This window comes from Typopeltis vanoorti, chromosome 6 (assembly GCF_054136105.1).
Source record: "Typopeltis vanoorti isolate ZY-2024b chromosome 6, IOZ_Tvanoo_1.0, whole genome shotgun sequence".
NCBI classification, from domain to species: domain Eukaryota; kingdom Metazoa; phylum Arthropoda; class Arachnida; order Uropygi; family Thelyphonidae; genus Typopeltis; species Typopeltis vanoorti.
The window spans coordinates 93,119,288-93,146,612 of NC_143554.1; the positions used below are offsets into that span (position 1 = coordinate 93,119,288).

Consider the following 27,325-nt stretch of genomic DNA (forward strand, 5'->3'; position numbering starts at 1 on the left):
AAAAAAAAAAGTCAGCTGAGATGGTTGAGGACACCAATTTCACCCTTCATCTACTTTCAGTACTCTTGCTCTCTACAGACTAACTAATGGACACAGGAAGACCAAGGAAACAGTTTTGGCATCTGTTTACTTGGTCTTTTTCTTTTTTCATTGATTAGCTTAATCTTCTTTTTGAGGATCACTATTTCTGTATATCTTTCCTTATTCATATATGAATAGATAATGATGACTTAGACATAAGTCACCTAATAAAAAAAATAAAAATGTAGTGTATCGGAATGAAACTCATCACATACTCTAAACTGGACCTCTCCTTGTAAAATATCTAGTGCACACAGATGCCAGTTGCATTCATAATGCCACAACTATCAAGCATCCACGTAACACATGCATGAATTCCATTCTCAGTTCTCTCTTTTTTCAAATATTTACGTTATTGTATTTGCCTGCTTTTAGCTTAATTTTTTTATTTTATAAACTATTGATGATGCAAAACAATTATTTCTCAAAACAAGTCAAATGTCTGAATAAATATTTTTTTTACTATCAAGTAAAAAATATTCATAAGATAGATATATATATATATATATATATATATATATATATATACATGTTATATTTTATATATTACATATTTATAATATTTAAAATATAAAAACTATGGTTAAATACTGACACTACAATTCATTAACTAAAAAGTTTGTCCTAATGCCTAGTGTATCTCAAACCATTGTTAGATCTTGAATGGAGGACTCTTTCAACAAAAGAGTCACTCATACAAGTTTAACAGGAAGCACAACACTGAATAAGAACATACTTATGCTCCTAGCAATCAAGCCCATTTTATCAGAAAGCATGTCATGTTTAACATAGAAAATGAGATAATAAGTCTTAGATTTGAATATGTCATCTGAAACTATGCTATTGAAATAATATGCTTGGATTAGTATAATATTATTTTAAATATTAGTATTAAAACTGTGTCCTATGCAAGAAAGTACTGCCAACAAAAGTCCAAAGGTTGCGGGCTAACGAACCATCGGTGACGTAACACCCGAAGCTAGAGTATTCGTAGAAGGCGAATGGGGCATGTGTTCCCCGAAAGAGCAGACACTGTAAGGCGGCAGAGTGACATCACCTCGTCGGGACAAATAGGGAGGATCCAGTGAATAAGATTCCAGCATGGAAAGAGGCTGCTAATAGGGGAGATAAATACGGTTACGCAGGTCTGGTATCCCCACATTTTTTTCTATTCCTGTTTCCCTTGTACAGACCAGCGATGCAGACGGTGATGACCAGTTTCAACTCTCCCATGGCTGAGTAACGCAAGTCTGGCAAGGTTATGCACAAGATGATGGCAGATCCCAAACGCGGGCCATTGGTGAAACTGTGCCGATGAAAGCAAAGGAATCCCCTTTGAAGAAGGTCGAGTTAAGCGGTAACGACCTACGTGATAAGCGAATGTCCAGTAGGAAAGAGTGGCCATTTCGAAACGAGCGCATGACCTCCACGTTGTAGCAGTTTGCAGCAGCAGTGACATCCCACAACAAAGGATGGAGGAAAGGTTCCCAACGTCAATACTGCAGAGTGGTAACGTACTGCAACTTTTCTTGCTTTATATTGATAAGAATTTTGTGAAAGGGAAGGAATAAGAACCTGGCTGAAAGAAAGAGAACTTTAAAAGATAATACATGTTCAGGGACTCTCTAACCTTATTGGACTAGTAGTCTGAGAACCCAAGTATTGTGTGGTTCCAAGAATATTGTAAAGGGATTGTTAGTTAATAATTCATAAGTTCAGAATTAGAATAGAGTCTTGTACTATATGCGTACCAAATTGTATGTGATTAACATGTTAAATACTTAGTAGATGAATTGTGTATATAATAGTGAATTATATGCCTGAAGTATGAATGTTGTGCATGAGATTTAGATCATTCCTTTTAGTATTGCTTTGCTTGAGGTAGAATGCTAACCTCGTATTGTATCTAATTTATTGTAATCCTTTTAGCCATATAAAACATATAATAAATATGTTTTCTTATGTAAGCCTGTGTGTGATCTAAGCATGAGACTGACTTCACCAATCATTAAATTTCGGACCTATGCGTAAGGGGAATATACAAACAGTTTTAGAGTTAATAGGCCATGACTGCAAAGTTAAGACATCTATAGCTTCCTAATTTATTTTACAAATTTGGTGACACTTCCTTAGGACAAGAGATTTCTGTCTTTAGGCTCTGGCTAGCGCAGCAAATCAAACAAATTTTGTCAGAGCCGAAAAAGGGAACAGCCCCAGAGAATTAGTTTATAGATAATCTTAGAAGGCACTAGAGTGATGAAATAGATAAAAATAGCAGAAAGTAACGATGTAACAATATACACTAAGCTGACAAAAGGAACTGAACACCTTATATGCCATGCAAATTTCAAATCCTACTACATGCAAATATTTAGGGAGTATCTGAGTAAGGATGGTAATAAAAGGTGGGATGTGCAGCATGTTTTGCAATGTACTAGATGCCACGTTCAGCTGAAACTGACAGATTTCCAATGTGGGTTGTTAGGTGTCACATCAGTGGTCTTTCTGTCCGTGACATTGCTACCTGTCTCAGTATACCAAAATCCCCTGTTGTTTATGTCATTTGTAGGAAAGTTGGTGGTGCTACCACAGCAGGAAAACACCCTAGAAGGCCACCAACATTCACTGACTGAGATCAACGAGCTCTGTCTCAGAATGTTCGAGAATCCTGCTCATAATCAGTGGCAGATCTCGCAGTTAACCTGAAAAATGCTGCAGGGACATCTGTCAGTGCTAGAACTGTCTGCAAAGAGTTGCATGCCTTAGGTTACCATGGCAGAACTGCTGCAAACAATTCCCCCCCCCCTCAATGTCAAACGTTTGGACTGGTGTCTTTCACATTGTTTCCAAATGGTTTGCTTTGATAATCGTGTTTGGATTTGGAGATTACCCGGGGAATGGTTCCTGCAAGACTGCATCATTTCAACTGCCAAGTTTAGTGGAGGTTCAGTAATTAGTATGGGGGGGGGGTGTATCGGTTGGATGGGATTTGATCCATTGGTGGATGTGCCCAAAACCATGATGTCTGAAGTACTTCAGGCTACCTGGACAGTCTGAAGAACTTCATGTTTTTGATGCTGTGGAAGTACTTCAGCAGTGACCCTTGCATGTTTTAGTATGACAGTGTTATTCCATATCATACTGCATTGCATGTCCGAGACTAGTTTCCACAAAACAATATTAAAGTAATGGATTAGTTAGCTCAGAGTCCAGACCTCGACCCTACTGAACATCTTTGGGATGCATTAGAATGTCGCAGCAATGGGAGTAGCTTTGCGTGAGGAATGGAAGAATATTCCCATTGCGGCGTATCAGGGGAAATTGGTTGAAAGCATGCCCCAAAGGATAGTTACTGTCATTCAGGCCAAAGGTGGGTCCCACTCAGTACTAGAAATGTAATTAAAATACATTTTTTTTTACCACAACTACATGCCCAAATACTTTTGTCAACACAGTGTAGCTTCAGCACTGCCTCACTTGATCCTACCTTGCTGCTTAATTTCTACTCTTGTTGGATGCAATGTACTGCTAGTATCGGCAATATCCACTCTCTTTTATTCTATTTTCTGTATCCTCACTAAAAACACATTATATTCCACTAATAATAAGCAATTCAATTCATTCTTTTCTAAGGAATAGGAAAAAAAAAAAAAAAAGTCTGGAGATAAGGAAAATGATTTCTGAATTGTGAATATTTTCCTTACTTCATCAATCATGGCTCACTAATGCCTAAATGTTTTTGCCAAGTCATGTTAACTGATGTCAGAAACTCCACATCCTTCTTCCTAATGCTTCTGGCATTAGGAAGAAGGGTGAGGCATACATGAAGTGCAATTTTTCCCTTAGGCACACATGCACCTTGAAATCTTTTAGATCCCTATTGTGAACTGAGACTTTACAAACTGTAAATGCTCTTTCTCACTGATTCACTCACTTCAATGATTGCCCAAAGAATGCTGAATGCTCACCTTCATCCTGCCATTTCATCTCTCTCTCTCTCACACACACACACACACACACACACCTTAGTTCCCTCTAATTGTGTACTTCCATTCTCTTACTGAACAAAACTGTCTCAGACAACTTACTCCAAACATTCAAGTGCAGTCCATCAATTATACAGAAGTCCTTTTATTCGCCAACTTCATTCCATATAGCTAAAAAATACCATTCCTTCTAAACAACCTATGCCTCAACTGTTTACAATCATCACCCTTCTCAATTCACTTGTATTGGCAATATCCACTCTCTTCTATTCTATTTTCTATATCCTTACTAAAAACACATTATATTCCACTAATATAATCTTGGCAACACACAAACTTTACTTTCTCACTTTTTTTTTTTTTTCACATAGTAACTCTTTCATATCATATCTCTTTTCATACTTACTACCTTTCAAGTTCTTCATACTTGCCAAAATTTATTAACTCCTTCATATGCTCTCTTTACATTCCAACGGCATCACTGACATCTTTAATTTTTGCAAGACAAAAGTAATTTCATGATACTCATCAGACACACTATTGATCATGAAATCACCTTACAGCATTTGCCATGTTTCCTTTTCACTCTGTGTCCTGCTTACTCTTCCCCTTTCACCTCTCTTTTCTCCTACACCATCACCAAATGCTTCTCCACTCACTCTAGCTCATGTCCTATGAAGTCATCATCAGCATCACCAAATACCTAATATGTACCTTCAGGTAGCATATAGGACTCCATGAAAGTGCATTATGAGGGTGGTCTGAATAGTTCTCAGCTTCGACCATAGATGGCAACACTATCGGCAAGAAGCATCCATGTGAAATTGTAAGTCATTCTATCAAGTAGTTTGTTTTTAGAGCTGTCTGTATCCCTTGAAATGGATAAAATTGAGTATCATGTGGTTATAAAATTCTTTGTAAAAGAAGGTTTAATGGCAAAAGAAATTTGTCTGAAGTTCATAAAAGTTTATGGGCACTCTTCTCCTTCATTTTTGACAATTAAGAAATGAGCTTCAGAGTTTAAATGTGGCCATACCAGCCTTGAAGATGATCCATGTGAAGGATGCCCAAAAAGTGTAACAACACCAGAAATCATTTAAAATCAAAATGATTTAAATGATTTGATTTAAAATGATTAAATCAAATAAATCATTATTTTCGACAATTAAGAAATGAGCTGCCGCGTTTAAACGTGGCTGTACCAGCCTTGAAGATGATCCATGTGAAGGATGCCCAAAAAGTGTAACACCACCAGAAATCATTGATCGAGTGCACAATTTGGTACTGGATGACCGGCGAGTCAGTGCCTGAAATTACTGAGACTATAGGCATTTCAAAAGAACGTGTAGGATATATTTTGCATGAAGAATAGCATACGAAAAAGCTTTGTGCAAGATGGGTGCCCACAGCAGATCAAAAACGCACTCACACGAAAATCTCTAAACAGTGCTTGGAGCATTTTAACAAGAATAAAACTGGATTCACCATTGCACACCAGAATCCAAACAGCAGTCAAAACAGTGGAAAGAAGCCGGTTGTTCAATGCCAAAGCCGGTTCCATCAGCAGGAAAGGTCATGGCATCGGTGTTTTGGGATGCTAAAGGCATTTTGTTTATTCATTATCTTGAAAAGGATAAATATTATTCTGTTCTTTTAACCAGACTAGATGAAAAAATTCGTGAGTAAAGACCTGGTTTGCAGAAGAAAAAAAATCATCTTTCATCAGGACAATGCACCTGCCCACAAAAGTGTTTTGGCAATGGGAAAATTAAGAGATCTGCACTATGAATTGTTGGAACATCCACTCTATTTCCAAGATTTGGCTCCCTCTGACTTCTATCTCTTCCCAAAACTAAAACTCTTCCTCGCTGGTCAGTGTTTTTCTTCGAATCAAGAGGTGACTGCAGCTGTAGAGGGGGTATGTTGCATATCTTACTGAGAACAACTACAGGGACGGGATAATGACGCTGGAGCATCACTTGAATAAATGCATTAATCTTAAGGGAAATTACGTTGAAAAATAAAAACAATTTTGAAATTATAAATTCGTTTTTTCATTGTTAGGCCAAGAACTTTTCAGACCACCCTCATATTTTATTCATTATGGCAACCTCACCATTCTCATTTTTCGCTTAAACTATCTTTTTTCCCGCTCACACTCCCATCATTCATAATTTGTTCACCCTCACATTTCTCTCTTTATTCTCTATGATACACTTACTTTTTCATGAACATTCAAGAAGAATGTTCATTCACACTTAAACTATTCACTTTCATAACATCTCATGATCAACAGCAAATAGGTTGCATGCACATTCTTCAAAACTAAATTCCGTGAACACTGATATCATGGCTGTCACTGTTTTGTTACACTTTGATGCCATTAGCTGCACCATAATAATATATAACAATATAGCATTAACTAACACCCACAAACTCAAACAGACACTGTACACTGAGTTAAAATTATATTATGAAGAAATTCTAACATAAATTACACAGTAGCACTAATTAAAAAAACAAACATATATATTTTCTATGGTTACATTATAATGCTAGAACCCATCTGGTGTCAGGAATCTGGAGCATTCCAATCACATAAGCTTGCTTCTGGAGGTGGTGAATGCAAGCAGTGTGAATGAATTCAAAACACCTTAAATTAAATAACTATATTGTGGAAAAAGCAGATTTTCAATATCTTGGGTTGTACATCATCATTCTAAGTGATGTGGTGAAAAAAAAGTATAAAGCTGCTCAGTTTCATAATTAGTATCTATAAATTAAACTCATCACCAATAAACATCAAATTTTGTCTGCAAAACCACCAGTCAGGTTGCATATACAGGGTGGTTCAAAATTCCATGTAAAAACTTTGAGGGGAGGTAGAGAACATCAAAATCAACCATATTCACATAGGAAAGCATGACCGGAAATACCACCAGGGACACAAAGATACAGAAATAACACAAGACAGTATGTAGTGTAAAAAACTTTATTAGGCATAACTAAACAGTTCAATAGTAGTTTGATACATAATATGATTTCACATCAGGTGCTCAAAGTTACGACCATTAGCAGTGATGCATGCCTGACACCAACGACGCATTGATTGCCATACATTTTCGAAAATACCTGGAGTTTCCCAGATATTAGAAGCGGCGATGGCGATTCTTGCCACGAGGTCCATGTCAGAGGCAACAGGCATTTCGTACATCATGGCTTTAAGGGTCCCCCCCACAGAAAGAAATCAATGCTCGATAAATCAAGTGAGCATGGGGACCATGTGACGGGTCCACAATGCCATCGAGACATCCAAATACTGACGCACAGAAATGCCAAAATAGGCTGGAGCCCCGTCGTGTTGGAACTACATCTGCTGATGCACAGTCATTGAAACATTGTTCAGTTAATCCAGGAACTTCTTCCAGAAAGGTCCGATACTTCTAGGAGTCCAGTCAAGGTGGTAACAGGTATGGGCCAACTAAACAGTCAGCGACAATACCTGCCCATACATTAATGGCAAAGCATTGTTGTGCAGCATGTAATCACACAGTGTGGTGATTGAAGACCCCTTTGCAAGTAAATGAATCTTCATCCGTGAAAACACAAGTTGAGAAATCCAGGTCTATGGCACTTTTCTGCAGAAACCACTGATTGAATTCCACATGTCAAGGATAATCTCCGGCCATCAGTAACTGGACCCATTGCAGATGAAATGGATATAAGGACTCAGAGTGCAAAACGCACAATACACTGGATCGAGATACTCCTAGAGGCAATGGCATGTGTGCTTATCTCTGGATTATTGTCCATTGCATGCAACACCTCCTCTTCATTGGTGGGATTTCACGTCAATCGTGGCCACCCACCATCATGCCTGTGATCCCTGAATGATCCATAGTCACACAAATTCTGATGCAAATGTGCAAACATTTGGTGATGCAGTACACATCTGTTTGGGTACCTTTCGCGATACATTCATGAAGCAGCTTGTCCATTACTCTCAGCTAACCCATAAATGAGGTGCATGTCTGCCATCTCAGCATTCGTAAAATGACGCATGTTCTTCGTATGATGCCGAAAGCTTGAACGAGGATTCCCCAATTGCTCACCTGGAGTGCTGGCGAACAGTGCCACCTATCACTTTCAGGTGGTGTTTCTGGTCATGCTTTCCTATGTGAATATGGTTGATTTTGATGTTCTCTACTTCCCCTCAAAGTTTGTACATGGAATTTTGAACCACCCTCAATATGCAATCGATCATCAAGAGCTTTGGGACAACATACATTTGATCAGTATTAGGACATGTAACAAGACCATACTCCCAATACTGTCATTCATTCTTGAAGAAAACAAGCAAATACTTCTATAAGAATCAATTAAGAAAAACCAACAGAAGTATTTGGGTCATCACTTAGCAGTTCTGCTCCCTACAGACCAACAAATGAAAACAATGAGACTCGTATTAGTAAATTTACCAACTGGCAATAACTGCACCAAGGTACTGCACCTAGCTCACCTTCACTGAATACTTATTTCCACCAAGAGTTGTTACATCCATATTTCTGTATATTTTGCTATTCATACTTTTAAGTTATGAATAAACAATGATGATGAACTAATTGGAGCACTGAATGAAAATAAAATGTGTGTTTAAATTTTCATTCTTTGTCATTCTAACATGAATCATGCACATGCCAATTCCTCTATGTATACAAATGTTAATTTTTTTAATCATATACCATAGATGGAATATTTAGTTTACACATAATAATTTACCTTTGGTTGTAGAGAATCTCTGGATAAGTCGCAATGATAAATAATTCCTGGTGTCAAGAAAGACATGAACTGATAAAAAATCTATACAAAAAAAAAAAAAAACTTTACTTATATCCAAAAGTATTGTTAGTGTATATCAAATATGTTTATTAGAGATTAAAAATATGGAAAAAAATACACATTAATATACCTACTTGTCTACATTCTCAAGGGTATGTGCATATCCGCATACACACATGTTTACATGATACACTAAAAATATATTTTAGAGTTTAATCTGAAGTCATGAATATCAAAATGGAAGATCACAGAAACTCGAAATTCTGAATCATTTCATATCAAACATTGTAAAAAATCTTTCATGCAGAGCAGGCCAATCCAATTATATGTTAAATTATAAACTATTTTCCCCCAAAAATGTTTTCTAGTCATTATCAAATAAAAAGCCATAAAATTATGCTTGAAAAACTAAACATGAAACAATTACCAAACATAGATAATTCTTATGGAAGTTTTTTTTTTCACTTTCCAGAAAGTAAGTTACTAGACAAGAAATTATATTCCTATTTTAATTCTTTACCCAGATATGAGCAAACAAAAGTTTGCTTGTGAAGTGCACATACTGGCCACTGAATTAGAAACTTTTATTTAATACCATATTGGGCCTCCAAACAGCACATATGCGGTTTGGCATAGATTCCACAAGGTGTTAGACTGCACCTATGTCTACAATAAACCAGGCATTCACCAGACAATCTTTTAACTGGCTCAGATTTGATGGAAAAGAACACTGCTCCCAGATCTGATTTTCTAACATGTCCCTTACATTCTCAATGGGGTTCAGATCTGGATTTTGTGATGGTCACCAAACTCTCTGCCTGCTGTCAGTACAGAACAAGGCATGCCCGTGACTCATCAGACCACATCACTTTTTTCCAATCTTCTAATGTCCAGTCACAATGTTCCTGACATCACTATAGAAGAGTTTCCAGTTCTTCGCATAAATCAATGGATTCCACATGGGCATGAGACTGCCTATATGGAATCCGCTTCAATTCCTTGAGATATGAGTTGGAAACAGTCTTCATTAAATGCTTCAGTCAATTGCTGCACAGAGAAAGTCCTGTTTGTCTGTGCAAGATGATGGTGACATCGTTCTTGACAGACTATCTTAGGACCACAGCTACGTCTCTCAGACAAACAACGTAGTTATTTTTCCACTGATTAAACACCTAAGATATCTCACTTTTGAGAAACCAATCAGCTCTGCTGTTTTCAAAATCACATCTCCAGTCAGAAAACCACCAACAATAAGCCCTTTATCGAACTTCAAAAGATCATTTGTTTTTTCCCATTGTGATCAACACTACTGACAATTACTAACCAGCAGCATTCTTAAATGGTTGCCTAGAACACATGGTGACACACATGACCAAGTATTTTGGGTGTACGCTGTAAGACATCTATGTACATCTGCATAAAGATTTCTAATTCAGTGGCCGGTATGTGTATCTTCAACAATTAAGCTACTTAACTATTATTTTTCAGGAAATAACAATGTATATAAAATACAGCAATCCCTCGATTAGTGCGCTTAATGCATTCTTTAAAACATGCGCATTAATCGAAAATGCACTAATCGAATACAATAACCCATGGGAAAAAGTATAATTCGTTCCTCAAATTTCTTTTTCGAACCTTCATTTTTTTTATTAAAGAATTAAGGTATGTCTCAAGGCCTAGTTAAAGGAAAATCATGAAGCTGAAAGACAATAAAACATATTCAGAATATAAATTTTATTATTCTACTTCTTAACAAAAGAATTGAGCTAATGAATTACTTAAATTAAGGGGATATTAAATCCCGCATAGTTTTAAAACCGAATTTAAAACTTAAGTGAGCTAATGAAGTTTGGAGGGAATTTTGTTTCTTTTTTTTTCATACAACCGACGGTATGGTCCTATTGCCTCTTTTACTCTTCTGCAAACTTTACTGCTTCTCTCTTCATCAGGGTCAGCCTTTAAGCATTGCTGCTTAAAAACTTCAATTGTACGAAAAATATTTTCAAATTGTTTCTGTGAAATCTCTTTTGGCTGACTATCAGTGGTTAAATTTTCTTCATATTCTTCGGGATCTTTCCGCTGCGCATCTAAATTTAGCAGGTCGGAACCACTCAATTCTTCAGAATGAGATTTAATTAACTCTTGGAAGTTATCATTGAAGGAGAGAAAGAAATGAAGGACATACGAATTGGTCGCCAACACGAGAAACCACGTGCTTTATAGATAAAATTTCCCAACTGTTATACAAGCAAAATAGTTATCACTTTAAAAACTACAATGATCATAAAAGAGAAGTTAATTTTCTGATGTGTAATAATAAACAATTCATCCCAGAAGACAGATTGATTACCCTATTATCGGAATGGATTCTCCTTTTCATGACATGCACAGAAGTGTCTAAAGGTCTCGAATCTGTGGACGTACTATAGCAAACGACATAAATTTTGGCGGTAAAAATTTGGAACATGGTATACATAGTGTAAATGGAAGTAGCGTAGTATGCCATTAAAAATAACTTTGTAAAATGTTTTAAATCAGTAACTAAATTATTTCATTCTGGTGAGTGATTTTTTAAATAGTTAGCCATAAAAATGTATAGATAGAAAATTTTTAAAATCTGTAACATTTATTTTTAAGATGTATATAGGCGCACTAATCAAATTTGATTATCAAAAAAAAAATGATTCACTAATCGAAAACGCACTAATCGAGGGATTACTGTATTAAATATATTAAATTTAATTAATACTTTCCTATATTTCGGCAATGTTACATTATCATTATCAGGAATCACAAGAACAATGATATGTGCACAAAGGGACTAACACTGGGCAAATGAGACTAAAGAAAGGCAACCAAAGTTGGATCTAGATTTCTAAATGGACCCTCTCAGTGGACTAATTGAGTAGTCTTTGCCACTGGGCTGGAGATCTAAGAATAAGTGCTTCCCAAATTTGGGGAGTCTCATGCATCCAAATTTATTGAGGTTTGGAAAGGCTCCTTAAAAGGGTCACTTGTTGGCTTGTGGAAGTTACAAACTAAAACCATAAAATGCAAGACCCCCCCCACACACACACCCAAATGTATGGGCTACCAAAAATCAATAAACAAAATGTGCCATTAGGTCCCATTGTTTATGGCATTGATTCACCAAGTGCTGGATTAAGGGGCAGGCTGATCAGGCACCTGCCCAGGGTTTTGCCAAACGTCAGGATGTCAAAACTAATGCTGGCACTAGGTTCTTAGAGCCTGCGCTCCTTCCAAAAATAATAAAAATAATGATTCACAAATTTCAAATTAAAAAATGACAGTTTGCTTCTGGAAAATATCAATTCACCATTAGAAAGTTTACAATTTTTAAATGTAAGCGATTTGCAGAATATAGTTTCCAAATATCTGGGTCACACTGAGAATTTTGCTAACAATTCCTATAACAGTAGCAACAGCTGAAAGAAGTTTTAGCAAATTAAAACTTATCAAAACATATTTGCAATCGACAATGAGGAGATTTTTGCAGCTTTAAAATCAAGCTTTTGCAGATTTAAAATCAAGAAAAAAAATCTAAATTATAACTGATTAAATTAAAATTAGTGTAAATTCAATAATTTTTGCTTGTAATCATTTTTATTTGGTTCTTTTTTATATAGCATATATGAGTGAATAAAAATGATAGTAGAAATAATGAAGTTATGAAATTATTAATAATTTGAAAAAAAAACATACAATTAGAAAGTACTTATGTATATAAAAAAAAAACAGTGTCATCACACATATAGTCTGCCTGGGATGCGAAATTATCATAGTCGGCACCAGTGGATTCACCCACATAAAATAAGCCAAACATTTACCCAAAGTGCTCACACAATATACTGGCAACACACCTTCATACATAGAAAAAAAAACTCAAGAAATTATATACAGTAAACTCTCGATTTAATGGACCATTAGGGGCTAAGGGTTGTCCGTAAAATCGAAAGTCCGTTAAATTTCGAATCTTAGGAATAGTATTGAAAACAAAACACTTTCAGTGGTACAGTATTAATATATTTTAATGAGAACATTTTTATGTAAATACCATTTTACTGAGGATTGGGCTTGAAAAAAAGCATCAAATTTCAGTTGCTTTCCACTTTTATACTGTTTCTTAATAATTAACGATCGAAATTGTCGAAAATGCTCGTAATAAGCAATCACCTGTGGATCTGAAGATGCATCTATGAACGAAATGATGCCGTCCATGTGTTCTCTAACCACTGATAGCTTCAGACCAGCTGGAACCACTTCTTCTTCTTACTCGTTGTTGACCTCCTGATCGCCACGTAGAACATCTTCAACAATCTCTTCCTGGCTGAGAATTTGGTAGCCTGGGTCGCCTATCATCGATGTCTAGTCATTGTTCAATGTCATTCCCACTGATATTATAACCAGCTTGCATCAAAGTTTCACAGAAATCAGAGGTTTCAAAACATCTGAAATCATATTCTGGTTCACTCCCATTCAATAACTTGGTCCAGCCATTAGCCAATGTTGCAGTCTTTATCTCCTTCCAAACGGCAGCAAAATTAAAGGTGGTGGTGGACTGATGTTGTGTGCGCACAAATTTTGAAGTGTCCTGGCTCCTCTTGTATCTTCTTTGGGATTGTTTTCATTCTCCCAACCATAACGTCTTCAAGAAACTTCTTCTTATACAACCTCTTGCAGGCAATATTGACTCCATGGTCTATAGCCTGTATTATAGAAGTGGTGTTTGGAGGGAAGATACATTTGTTCTTCCATTCCTACCAACCAACTTCTCAGCATTAGGATGGACTGATGCATTATCAAGAAGTAAAATAGCTTTTACATCTTCAGGAGAGATTTTTAGGAACTCTTCTTGGTAACTTTGCATTGAAAAACTAATCAGAAAAAATGTCACTTGTAAACTAGGCATTCCTTGAGCTGGAATAGATGATAGGCAACTGGTTCATAATATTCTTCATAGGGCGAGGCTTTTGTGCTCTTCTGACTATCATCGGCTTGAGGCAATGCATGGCATCGGCATTAGCACAAAGTAGGGCTGAATGCGCTGCTTGATTAATTTGTGGCCAGGCGTGCTAATCTCATGTTTGTTTGCAAGGGTATTTTCGGGAACAGCAGGATAGAACAGGCCGGCCAGTCTCATCTGCATTGTAAACTTGAGGCAAAATAAGACCCTCAGCTTCAATGACTTCATTGATGTATTTTCTGAAGGGCTCGACTTGTTCAATATTTGTGCTCAGTGCTTCACACATGTTTGCCTATTCGTAATGCCATGGTGTTTACGAAAGTGCCAAAGCCACCCATCGCTTGCCTGGAACTGTATGCCCATGTGTTGTCCAGTTTTTCAGTGGCCGACCTTAGTTCAACACCACGAACAACAATGCCACTAGATTGCTGTTGAACAAACCACTTTAAATTCCTTGTTCTAAATTGTTATGCTTGGCTAACTTCGCATGTTTCTTATCTGCCACAGTGAAACCACTTTTGGAGCTCTCAACACTATATTTTAGCAAAATCTGAGTAAATTTCTCTTTATTTTTGCATATGTCCGAAACCGTTTGCTTTTTCACCCAGTAAAGTTCACAAACATGAGCAACAGATGCACCACTTTCCAACTTACTTATTAACTCAAGTTTCTGTGCTATCATCAAGTTTACTCGTTTTCTTTTAACCCATATTAACTGATATTAATAATGATTAATAACGGTTCAACTAAAAATTACTCCAGCAACAGCCTAAACACCACGTGTTTTGTGCTAGTAATGTTACTGACGCTATGTTACCGAACCAAAGCATACGTATGTGCACGAAATATCACAAATATACGCAAACATATTCAAAGATGTAATTTATAAACTGCCGATCATTTCTGATTAACCATCGTATTATTTATTTTTTTACTAATTATTTCATTATCTGTATTTATTTGTCAAATTATGTCCATTAAATCCGAAGTCCGTTGAATCAGGGTCCATTAAATTGAGATTTTACTGCACTTTGTTTTTAATACTTTTTCCAAAGAAACCAAACAATGTTTTGCATGTGAAATATATTCACGTCTGAGCTACTTGTATATAGTGGCTAATGACTTCATATCACTTGCCTTAGTATGTATCCCTAAATGCAAAGAATATCCCCTTCTGGACATGTAAAATGCTATGCATAATGGAAAGGGCAACTACCTACACCAGTTTCGACCTTTATTGAGATCTCATCAGCGGGAACCAGATCCAGGAGAGATACCAAGGTTGAAGTAATGCAGAAGCTATATATATCTCATATACAAGAAGCCAAAAGGTGCTAAATCTTATTAATAAAAATCTCTGGATGAGAGAAAGACGGATCAAAATACAAATTTTCTGACCCTCGCTTAACGCAAATTCGATATACACGATAATCAGTTAGTGCGATTGAGTGAAATGATACTATTTCCTGCTTTAAGTGAATGATTAATCAGTTAACACAATATTTTTATACATTATGCACAATTTTTTGTCGCCAATCTGCAGCAAGCGGAAAAGCTGGAAGTCATTAAGACATGAATGTGGTGCTAGTAATACAATGATCGTGCAAGACCTGGGATACAGCGAGTCTACAGTTTGGACTATATCAAATAAGAACAAAGAATACAAAAAAAACAAGGAAAAGTTGCTACTGCTTCTTCAAGCATGCAGATCACTCAAAATAGAAGCCATTTAATGATCAAGATGGAACATCTTCTTTCACTCTGGATTGAGGATTATAACTAAAAAAGAATACCTCTTAGTACAGGGAATATTCAGGCATTGAAAGAGACCAAATTTCAAGAGGAATGTGAAAGCTTTATTTGAGTTTAGGATGGTTTGACCGTTTAAAAAATTGAACTGGACTGCATAACCTAAGAATAACTGGGAAATCTGCTAGTGTTGATATAGAGTCTGCAGCCAAGTTTCCTGAAGAATTCCAAAGGATAATTCAGGAGGGTGATTAATCGGGTTCATTTGCTGACAATCGGCAAATATTCAATGTCGATGAAATTGGTCTCATTTGGAAGTGTATGCCAATAAAAACTTTCCTAGCTAAAACTGAAGCATCTCAACCAGGATACAAAGTATTTAAAGATTGTCTTACACTTTTATTAGGAAGCAATGCAAAAGACAACTTTAAACTCAAGCCTATATTAGTTTATCGTGTGCAAAATCCAAGATCTAACATTAACTGAAGAAATCATCACAATTGGAAAAGAACTTGTATTTAATGAACTGGATAATGAAGATGTGAGAAACTTGCTCGACTCCATTCAGAACATTTAAGTGAGAATGATCTCCTTCAACTAGAAGAACAGCATGCATATGAAGAAGAAGATAAGGAGTGTGAACAAGAAGAGAATGTCATGACTAAGAAGCTAACTGCAAAAGAACTTCCACTAGTTTTCAATCACATTGAGCATGCTATGGAAATTTTATTCGATGGTGATCCTGATATGGAATGAAGCTTCGAAATCTGTCAAAATCTTGATAAAGCAATTACCAACTATCGCAAATTGCATGACAAGATGAAAAAGTCAAGCACGATTCAAACATCTTTAATTTTGTTTATAAAAAAAGGAGCTCAATCAAATGTTTAGACATTAAATAAAAATTTAAGCAATTGATTTTTATTAACTTTGATGATTTTATCCTCTAATATAGCATATATTGTAATTTTTTCCCCCAAATTTACGCTAACAGATGGATGAATTATAATTATTTCTATTGTTTATTGTATTCACTTAACACGATTTCGCTCAGCACACATTAATTGATGAATTAATTAATTGCATTAAGCAAGGTTTTCCTGTATCTATATACAGATATAATAACCAAACAATTATTAGTTAAAAGATGAGTGCACTGTATAAGAATGCATTAAGCACTTTTTTCTCTCACCTCTGTATCTTTCTTACGGCCTGAATAGCCAGTAACTGTTCCAACTTCCAGAGGAAATGCTGTTATTTTCATGCCTGTTTTCAATTCATGGAGTTGAAGTATGTTCTGCAAACAGAAGAAATCAATTGTCAACAATACATTATAAAAATTTTATTTATATTAAAAACTATTTAGAACTACTTATTTTTATGAATAGTTTTGTGTTTTTCCGATTACCGTTTAACACATTTATGCAAAAAAAGCTAATTATTCTGATTGGGATAATGATTTCCAAACTATGGGCATTCCCCTTCTTCCAGTAATTTATGAGGTAGGTTCCAAAAGTTTCTGATCTGACATACAAAATTCGTGCCAATTTTAAAATGCCATGTGTGACAGATAGTACCATCTATGGGGAGGTTAATGTAACAGTTTCAACTCTTTACTTGTGTCAATCAAGTAAATTGCTATCAAACATTGGATGGTGTTTATGGGCTTTATGGTCTTTATAAGCTTCTCCTTCATATTCCACCATGAACGAATGGGCTGAACAGTTGGGCCCAGGAAGAGAGAGAGAGCATCAAAGATGATCCTTGTAATGGTTGAGCTGTAGAAGCGATGACTGAAGAAAATGTCTCTCGTTGAGGAGGAACTGCTCAATGACAGACGGCTGAGGCTCAAAGAAATCTCATCAGCAAGGTTGGGAGCTTTCTATAACAACTGTCTTTTGCATCATTCACAAAGGTCAATTATGGATTCCAACATAAAGGAGCAGTGACGAGGAATGCTGAGTCATGGTTCACCTGGCATGATTCCCTTGGCAAAACTCTAAAAACTTGCAGGAACAGGTCACATGATGCTCCTTTTGAACTGAAAAGAGAAATTGGGGCATCATGCGACCTGTTCCTGCAAGTTTTTAGAGGTTTTCCAAGGAATCATGCCAGGTGAATCATGACTCAGCATTCCTCATCTCTACTCCTTCATGCTGGAACCATTGCCACCGGGGATGAAACTACGGTCCTTTATTATAATCCTCTTTCCAAACGAGAATCCATGGAGTGACGCAAATCAGGTGAAGCACCACCGAGAAAAGCCAAGGTCACTCCGTCCACCAACAATATCATGGCAACAATCTTTTGGGATTGCTGGGGAATTCTCTTGATTGACTTCAAGGACAGGAATACTACCGTGAATGCAGAATATTATGCTTCACTCCTGCACAAACTGTGCAATGTTATGAAGGAGCAGAGACAAGGAATGCTGAATCATGGTTCACTTGCTTCACAACAACCCTACAGCCCAGATCTAGCACCCAGTGACTACTACCTCTTCTCAAAACTGAAGAGAGGAAGAAAATTTGCAGATGACAATGATGCAAAAGATGCAATTTTAGACCATTTTGCAGACAAAAGTATAGACTATTTTTTCAAGGGCATAGAAATGTTAATTCAAAGATGTGAAAAGTGTGTTGAAGAAAAGGGAGATTATGTTGAAAAGTGACAGTTGTTTTCTTTCTATCACCTTTAAAAGTTAGTCAGGCAAGAAACTTATGGAACCACTCTCATATCATTTAGGGGAAACTGAGAAAGAGGACATTTGTAAAATATAAAACTACTTTCCGAAAAATTCAAAAAATTATCTGATTTATTTTCTATTATAAGTATCTACTGTCTCATGTTTTATCTTGCTTTCACTGGTTGAGTCTTTAGAGATTGTTGCTGGCTGTGTTATTTTAAAAGGCTCCTATAATTATCTAAATGAAAGGAGCCTTTTGTTCTTAGAAAAATCTATTATAAAATACTGAATATGGCATCACTGTTACTATTGCAACAAACATAGTAAAATTAAAAAGTATTAAAGGAATTAATTAGGAAAAGTATTAATTGGAAGTGTTAAAGGTTAAGGGAAGATGTACCAAACTTACAAACTAGAGCACACAAATTTATTAAATTTATTCATAAATTATTCTAAATTAATTAGAACTTTAGGCATCGAATAAGCATGGTGATGAGGGAAATATCATATTCCCAATGAAAATTATATCCTTCCTAGATTTGAGGCAAAATATTACTCATTGTAAAATATTACTCATTTTCGCTGTTTGTCTTAAATTCCAAGTGCTAGTTTTAAAAAAAAAAAAAAAAGAAAAGAAAGAAAGAAAGAAAGAAAATTGATATTCTCATGCTAAAAATAAGTGGGAAAATTGAATTTGCTTTTTCTTTCTATCAAAATAAACAGAATAGGCTTGCATAAATCAAGTTATATCTTTGGGAAATCTTTAAATAAATAATTTATGTATTGTATCTGTGTAGTTAAAGCAAACACATGCAGTAGTATTCCTTTTTTTTTTTTGAGGCCAGTGCACTAAACATCAGACATTCTGGGAGCCTGCTCTAGAGCCTAAACATGAACTTTTTTGAAGCCACAAGTAGTAGCCTCACACTGCATAATAAAAATTATCTACCATAAAGACATCCACTAGACCGGCTTAAGACATCCTAACACCCAAAAACAACATTAACAAAATATATTTAACATTTAATATATCAGACATTCTGGGAGCCTGCTCTAGAACCTAAACATGAACTTTTTTGAAGCCACTTCAAGTTTCAAACAAACAGAGTAGTAGCCTCACACTGTGTAATAAAAATTGTCTACCATAAAGACATCCACTAGACCGGCTTAAGACATCCTAACACCCAAAAACAACATTAACAAAATATATTTAACATATCAGACATTCTGGGAGCCTGCTCTAGAGCCTAAACATGAACTTTTTTGAAGCCACTTCAAGTTTCAAACAAACAGAGTAGTAGCCTCACACTGTATAATAAAAATTGTCTACCATAAAGACATCCACAAGACCGGCTTAAGACATCCTGACACCCAAAAAACAACATTAACAAAATATATTTAACATTTAAATGACAACTTTTCAACCTTTGAAATATTCCTTCCTATAAAACTTGACATAATAATGTAGGAAAAAAATACAAATAATCAGCAAACTGTGGAAGATTTATTTATTTTTTTTATCTGCCCAACATTAAGATTCATACAACCAGTTTATACATTTTCTGGAGTGCCTAATTCACCGGGTCTAAATTATTTTAATCATTTAGTTCGAACATTTTGTAGCAAAACTTTATTAAAATTAATAAAAAATAGTTTATTAATTATTTTATGAAATATGAATATATATTATGCAGCATTTCAGAGCATTTATTATTAAATTCTAATAAATGCTCTTCAAAAATCTTCTAATGCTTTTTTCATTCTCCAAAGGGAGAATGAAAAAAACTCTTTCTTTTAAAAACCAGTAGAGTATTTAAAAGACACCAAGTGTGAGACATGGACAAAGACTCTGTTAAGTGAATACTAGCATTCAAAAGAATGCACTATACAAAGGCTTTACAAATGGGATGGATGGATGCAAAATATAATGAATGAAGAACTCTATAGAACAATAAATTGGAAAGAGAATCTAATGTAGAAAACTTAAAAGTTGTTTTGGACATATCTGCAGGATGGAACACCAAAAGCTTGATGTTTGGTTAAATGAACAGTATAAACCTTCTTGAAGAGGGGGGGCAAGACAAGAGTGGTTAGATGATGTAAAGGATGGAATGGACAGCTGAGTCGCTTAGCAATCAACAGAAAGGGATGAAAGAAGTGAGTGAAAACTGTATCGGGTGCCGACGGGCATTGATGATTCTAATTTGTCTAAAATGTATGATTAAAAATCAGTGTTCCCCTTTTGCAAGAAAGAAAAATGTTATCTGTATCAAAGAACAACTAACCTGGAAAGAAGCTTAGGAAATAAAAGCTCTAGAATAGGTTCTCCAACTTGGTAATGCAAAAATCAACTTCTGTCTTTCTGCTACCAATCTTGTATTGTGGAAGTTACCACCAGGCTATGCAGGAACTTGTTTCAATTATGTTTTATCTAAATATATTTTAGAATTTACATTAAACAGAAAATGGTCTACTGCTATAGATATAAAGGTGTGAAATCAGTGCCACACCTGAATGCAATGCAAGAAATATTTGTTATCATGCAAGACAGGAGTATTCACAATAACAAAAGATTCATTTAATGAAGGACAAAGAATTTCACATAGTGTGAGTGGATGTGCTGCAATGACTGAAGAACTGATAGCTGGACAAAATCCCCTATAACTCAGCCAGTTTCATTCAAATCTATGATGCAAGGAATCTCCATAATAACCATTCAGCAATGAAGCATTTCCTCCTGGAAAGTCAGGTTTTCTATCCCACAAATAGATAAACAGGCCAGAGAACATGTATTTCAGACAGCAGATTGTGCATATAACATGCACATAAATATCTCTGACAAAAGGGGAAGCAGTTGGGAGAAGCTTTCTTCTCTCAGGTGAACACGTATTGCAGATCTTTAATGTGTAAGAAATCTGAAAAACACATTAAAGGTATCTAGCTTCTGATATGACCAAGCAGGGAAAATATAGGAAACTGGCTACATTCTTCAACTTTTTTTTTATGTAGTATGCATTGCTAAATACATTTTTTATATAATTAAATGCTATTAATTAATGCCTGTATGGGTATTATAATAAGAACCTATTCTGACTTCAAGAATTACTAATTACTAGCAATATTAAAAATACTGCTCTATATGGATTCTACTAGAAAGAAGCTCAAGAAAACCAGTTAATATACATCACAAACATTAAGTGATGACAGCACAGGGTAGGATAACAAATATATTAATCTACATTTTTTGCACATTTAATCAAAATTCCTTTTATGATACAATCCAAAATACTTTTAGTTAGGAATCATTAAAAATTAATTAACTTTCAATAAAATTATCTACACCTTAACATCATGAATATAACAGAGCACAAGCTGGTCACCATTAACACAGGCTGCCCAATCCAATACATCTTTTTCATCTTCAGGCACTAGATCTACCCAATGTTCCTGCAAAGAAAACTTTAAATTACTTAGTAAATAATTAAATGCACAAATACAATTTCATTTCTAATTATAAAACTAACAACTGTCATCTTGCATATGAAAATTAAACAGAAAACTATACTACGTTCATAATCTAATGGAGCTATAAGGTGAACTGATAATTTCTTGATTTCATGAAATCGGGTACATGCAATAAATGTATTGCCAATATCATGTCATCTTTCTTTTGTTTTTAAAATATGAATTTTTATTTTATTTTATTTTTTTTTTAATTATTATCTATAGCATTGTTACTGCAGAAAAGCATGCAAATATGGCACACTAAAATTACACAAGCAGAGTCAAATCTTCAGTGCCCTATATTAAAGTAATAAACTGCACAAACCGTTTAACTTACTATCATCAAGACAGAGCTAACTTTTATTCTTTAAATTATAATTCAAATTATAAATTAGTGATCATAACAGTGAAGATAACATTCTAAGCATTTTAGTTTTGCATTTTCATTAACAATTTTAAGAAAATCATAGAGTTGCATTATAATGGACCCCTATGATCATGAATTTGTTGACTATTTTAAAAATTAAAACTAGAAAGTACAGAATATGTTTTATCCTCTTTTTGTAATATGTATAAAAGCATTCTTAAATTATTTGAATTATTATGCAAAGTTTAGTCCTAAAAACTAATGAAAGATGACTGAAATAGGCATGGAGTCAATGCATATAGAAAATCAACATGACAGGAACAGGAATAAAAATCATTTTTGCATTTTTCAACATTTCTTTAAAAAAAAAAAAAAACTGGAAAACAGAGCAAAGACTTAAATTGTTATAACAAAAACAACTCTGAAAGTTTTCTTTACAAGTATTCATTGTAAGCAACACTGCTTCCTATGTATATCATAATGAGTAGTGATTTCTTGCTGCATATTGTTCAACATATAACATATGTAATAGAGATAAATCAACAGCTAACTTTATTTTTCTTTTAGTTCATCAAGACTGCCAAGCATCAGTAGACCATAAACAGAATTGGTAACATAACACTTTTCTCTCTAAATATCTATAGAGCAAGATCTTGGAAGGTGGGGAGGGGGTTAAAGATCATGAGGGACCAATGCAACTATCAAACAACTTATGAAGAAAAAAAGTTGGTCATTTCACAGTAGTAATGGATGGGAGCTAAGTCAGAAACATCTTTCAAGTCCTTCAAGGGAATAGTATTCATATCTGGATTGTGTCCAAGTATAGTAATTTTGTTACTATTTGTTTTCTTCAGGAAAAACAGAAATGTACTACAAGATGGGACACAAGCATGGATTGTGTTATACAAGGATGATAACATATGAAATACTTGTGTGACACTATTCGTGTACATGCATACACTGATGTCTAATGATCCAACTATATAAATGAATATTTTATATTCAATCCAATTTCTTGATATATTATTAAAGGCTCTATGAAATTAATAAGCTACATTACTTTTGATGTAATCCATTGTTGTTGGTTTTTTAGGGGGGGGGGTATGAAACCATAATTCCATAAAAGATAGGTCAACTTATCATAAATTGTAAAATGTTTATTATAGATTGATCTTCAAATTCTAGATGGAATTTGAACCAAATCTTTTTGATCACTGCATTAAAGGATAAAATATGAAGACTCGATGGTTATTGTAATATATTATTATAATATATCATCATCATCAAATTCCTGCCATGTACCTTCAAGGAGGTGTACAGGATATGATAGCACTACATGAAAAAATTTACATCATTACTAACTCCCTATCTACAATTTTCCTCCAAATCAGTCTGTTACTTGTCAAGACTCCAACTTTATCAGATCTTATATTTCTATCGTCTAAGGCACTTTGTAACATTTCAATCCACCTATATCTTGGTCTTCCTCTGGGTCGTTTTCCTGCCATCTTGGCAGAGAACACTTGTTTTGCTAATCTTTCCTTGCCCATTCTGTTTAAGTGACCATACCACCTGAGATTAGCTCTGTTAACGCATTCCTGGATGCTGATGATGTCAAGTTCTTTCCTAATATCCTCGTTTTTAATATGATATTGCCATTGATGCCATCTGTTCATGCCTCTAATCTTTCTCAGGACTCTCATATCTGCGGTCTCTAGTCTTTGGTCAAGTGTTTTACTTCTGACCCAGCTCTCAGATCCATAAGTTAAAACTGGTTTGAACACTGTCTTGTATACAGCTAATTTAGTGTTCTGACTAATTTCTCTCTTATTCCATATGAATTCATTCAATTGACTTCCCACCATACCAGCTTTTGCTGATTCTGTTGTCTATTTCTATATTTAATTTACCATCTTCACTAAAAAATCGAGCCTAAGTAGCTGAAATGTTTTACTTGTTCCACAGGTTCTCCATTCACAACACAGTTGACATTTTCAATGATTCTGCCTATTTTCATTGCCTTTGTCTTTTTATTGTGGACCTACATACCATATCTATTACAACAGTTATTCAATTTAGTCAGAGAATCTTCCAGGCTTGTAGAGGATTTATTTAGAAGTATAATAATCGTCCGCATAAAGCAAAGAGCTGACATTAACATCTCCAATTTTGATTTCATGTGTAATACCACTTTCCTTCATAATGTGATCCATATAGATAACGAATAACAGAAGGGATAATGTACATCCTTGTCTCACACCAGATTTAACATTAAACCATCTTCCTGTACTTCCTTCAATTCTAACTGCTGACTTACAACTCAAATAAATACTAAATATTGCATGATATAATGCCCCATTGACCATAAAACTGTAGCATATTGAATAGCTTCTCTCTTGGCACCTTGTCATATGCCTTTTCTTAATCGACAGATCTTGGTTATATTCCCATGATTTCTCCACTATTTGTCATAAAGTGAAGATCTGATCCTGACAGCCTCTATTTGGCCTGAATCCAGCTTGTTCTTCACCCAGCTTGTCTTCCACAATTCTTCCCAACTGTTTCTCAAGTATACTTGCATATATATCTTACCAGGAACACTCAGTAGGGAAATACCTCTGTAATTTTCACATTCAGTTTTATTTCCCTTTTTTATATATGGGCACTATTAGAGCTCTACTCCAATCATCGCGAATTCGCTCCTCTGTCCAGGCTTTCTGAACTATGCAGTGCAGCCTGTGTAAGACTTTTATACCACCATACTTCAGCATTTCTGGTCGAATATCATCTACTCCTGCTGCCTTTCCACATTTCAAGCCTCTGATGGCTTTTTCTACATCAAGTATGGATATGAATTCCTGACTGGGTGCCTGGTCAGTGTTTTTTACCACTGTTCTATCATCACTGCTTGTTTCATTTAGCAGTTTTTCAAAGTAATTACTCCATACTTCAAGGATATCTTTTTCTCTATTCCTAAGCTTCTATCCTAAGCACTCTATCCTCCATTCCTAAACTTCTTCAACAACCTCCAGAATATTTTGCCACCTTCTTGATATTTATTTTCTATATTCTTGCCAAAGTCCTCCCATGACTTTTGTTTAGCTAGTTTTACACACTGTTTAGCTTTCTTACATTTGTCTCTGTATTCTGTAAGAGTAAAAGCTGACTTATTTGCCAGGAACTTTTGATATGCTTTCTTCTTTTCCTTCACTTCCTGTGTCCACCATGGAGTTTTAATTTTTCTATCTCTGCAGACAACTTCACCACATGCCTCTCTGGCAGAATCAATCAATGTTTCCTTCAGAGTTTGCCACTGAATCTCCAAGGTTTGATTCCTGTTCTCAAACTCTTTCATTTTCTTTTCAATAATATTTCTGTATTTTAGTCTACAGTTCACATCTGAGAGCTGCTCAACTTTTATTCGCTTTAAAACTTTCTTACATGTTATTCTTTTCAATATGAAATTCAATTTTATCCTGCTCAAGACTAAATAGTGATCACTTCCAATTTCAAATCCTCTGTAGACTCTGGTGTCCTGCACCAGGGAGAAAACATCACTATCAACAATAACATAGTCAATGAGACTTTTATATAACAGAATAAAAATGTTTATTGTGTAAGATCTTCATTGAAACATAAGTTCAATAAATTTAATTATCCGACAAAAATTCTTCTTTGAATTCAAGATCTTTGCTATAAGCCTATTTTAGCATCTTTAAAAAGATGCTAAAAAACATATAGTACTTCCTACACGTTGATTCTCTACATCTTATCTCTCTCTTTTCCCCTTCAGGTCTATATTTAATTAATTCCTTTGGTAGTCTTCCATCCACCAATCATTGTACTTCTTTTGGTGTTCCTATTTGTTCCTTACTTCATTTTATATTCTATCTTCTATTCTTGTAAATCCTTTAGGTAAAATGTGAGCAGCTGGAATGAAATTTCAGCTGCTCATATTCTATGGGATTTATGTGTACCAATAACCCTGAAAGTTTTGACGTCAGGAAGGGCATCCAGTCGGAAAACTTCACTGCCAGCTCTAGTTATGGCCTGGTCGATCAACAAAAGATGCTATCTTTGAGTTATGGCAGATGATGAAAAAGTTTTGAGAGAAACAACGGGAGCTACATCTAGTGTTTATTGATCTGGAGAAAGCATACGATAGAGTGCCAAGGCAAGAAGTCTGGAGGTATCTGAAGGAGAAGAAGGTGCCTGAGAAATATGTCAGGTTGGTGCAGAGATGTACAGAAATGTAAAGACAAGAGTTTAGACCTGCCTGGGACAGACAGAAAGTTTTCAGGTGACAGTTAGCTTGCATCAAGGGTCAGCATTAAGTCCATTCCTGTTTAATATTGTGATGGAGGTGGTGACAGAGGAGGTGAGAGAAGACGTGCCTTGGACAATGTTGTATGTGGATGACATCTTGTTGTGTGCAGAGTTAAGAGAAGAAGTGGCAGCTAAACTGGAAAGATGGAGGAAAGTACTGGAAGAGAGAGGTATGAGACTGAGCAGAAGTAAGAGTATACGTGTTGCAAAGTGGACAGCAGCCAGGAGTTGGAAGGAAATGTCATCAGGAAGGTTAGGGACTTTAGATACTTAGGTTCAACAGTGGAAGAGGATGGAGGAGCTGAGAAGGAAGTGGGATGCAGGATACAAGCGGGTTGGAGGAACTGGAGGGAGAGAGATGACTGGAGTGCTATGCGATAAGAGGGTGCCGATCAATCTGAAAGACGAAATCTATAGGATAGTAGTGAGACCAGCTATGATGTATGCTATGGAAACTGCTGAGGAAAAATAACATCAGCAGGATGGAGGTAGCAGAGATGAGAATGCTTAGGTGGATGTGCGGTGTGACCAGAAAGGATCGTCTGAGAAATGACCATGTGAGGGGGAAACGGCAAAAGTTACGAACTTAGGAGCGAAGATACAGGAGGCAAGGTTGAGATGGTTTGGTCATGTGATGAGGAGGGAGGACGAATATGTGGGAAGAAAGGTCATGCAGATGGATGTGCAGGTGAGGAAGCATGGGCGGCCAAAGAAGAGATGGAGGGAGCTGGTGGAAGAGGACTTGAGGATGAAGAACTTGGATGTGGTTACAGCCCAAGACAGGAGGATGTAGAGGAGAC

At 35.6% G+C, this 27,325-nt stretch overlaps 1 protein-coding gene across 1 annotated transcript in view; it reads right to left on the bottom strand.

Moving 5' to 3' along the window:
• LOC150105711 (prolyl endopeptidase) overlaps positions 1 to 27,325 on the bottom strand; it is a 156,013-nt gene that overhangs the window by 64,444 nt on the left and 64,244 nt on the right. The window contains exons 9-11 of the mRNA XM_090395028.1: positions 21,671 to 21,775; positions 16,835 to 16,939; positions 8,847 to 8,927 (exon numbers count right to left, since the gene is read on the bottom strand). Coding sequence (XP_090251154.1) covers positions 8,847 to 8,927; positions 16,835 to 16,939; positions 21,671 to 21,775 — 291 coding nt within the window. The remainder of the gene's footprint in view (positions 1 to 8,846; positions 8,928 to 16,834; positions 16,940 to 21,670; positions 21,776 to 27,325) is intronic.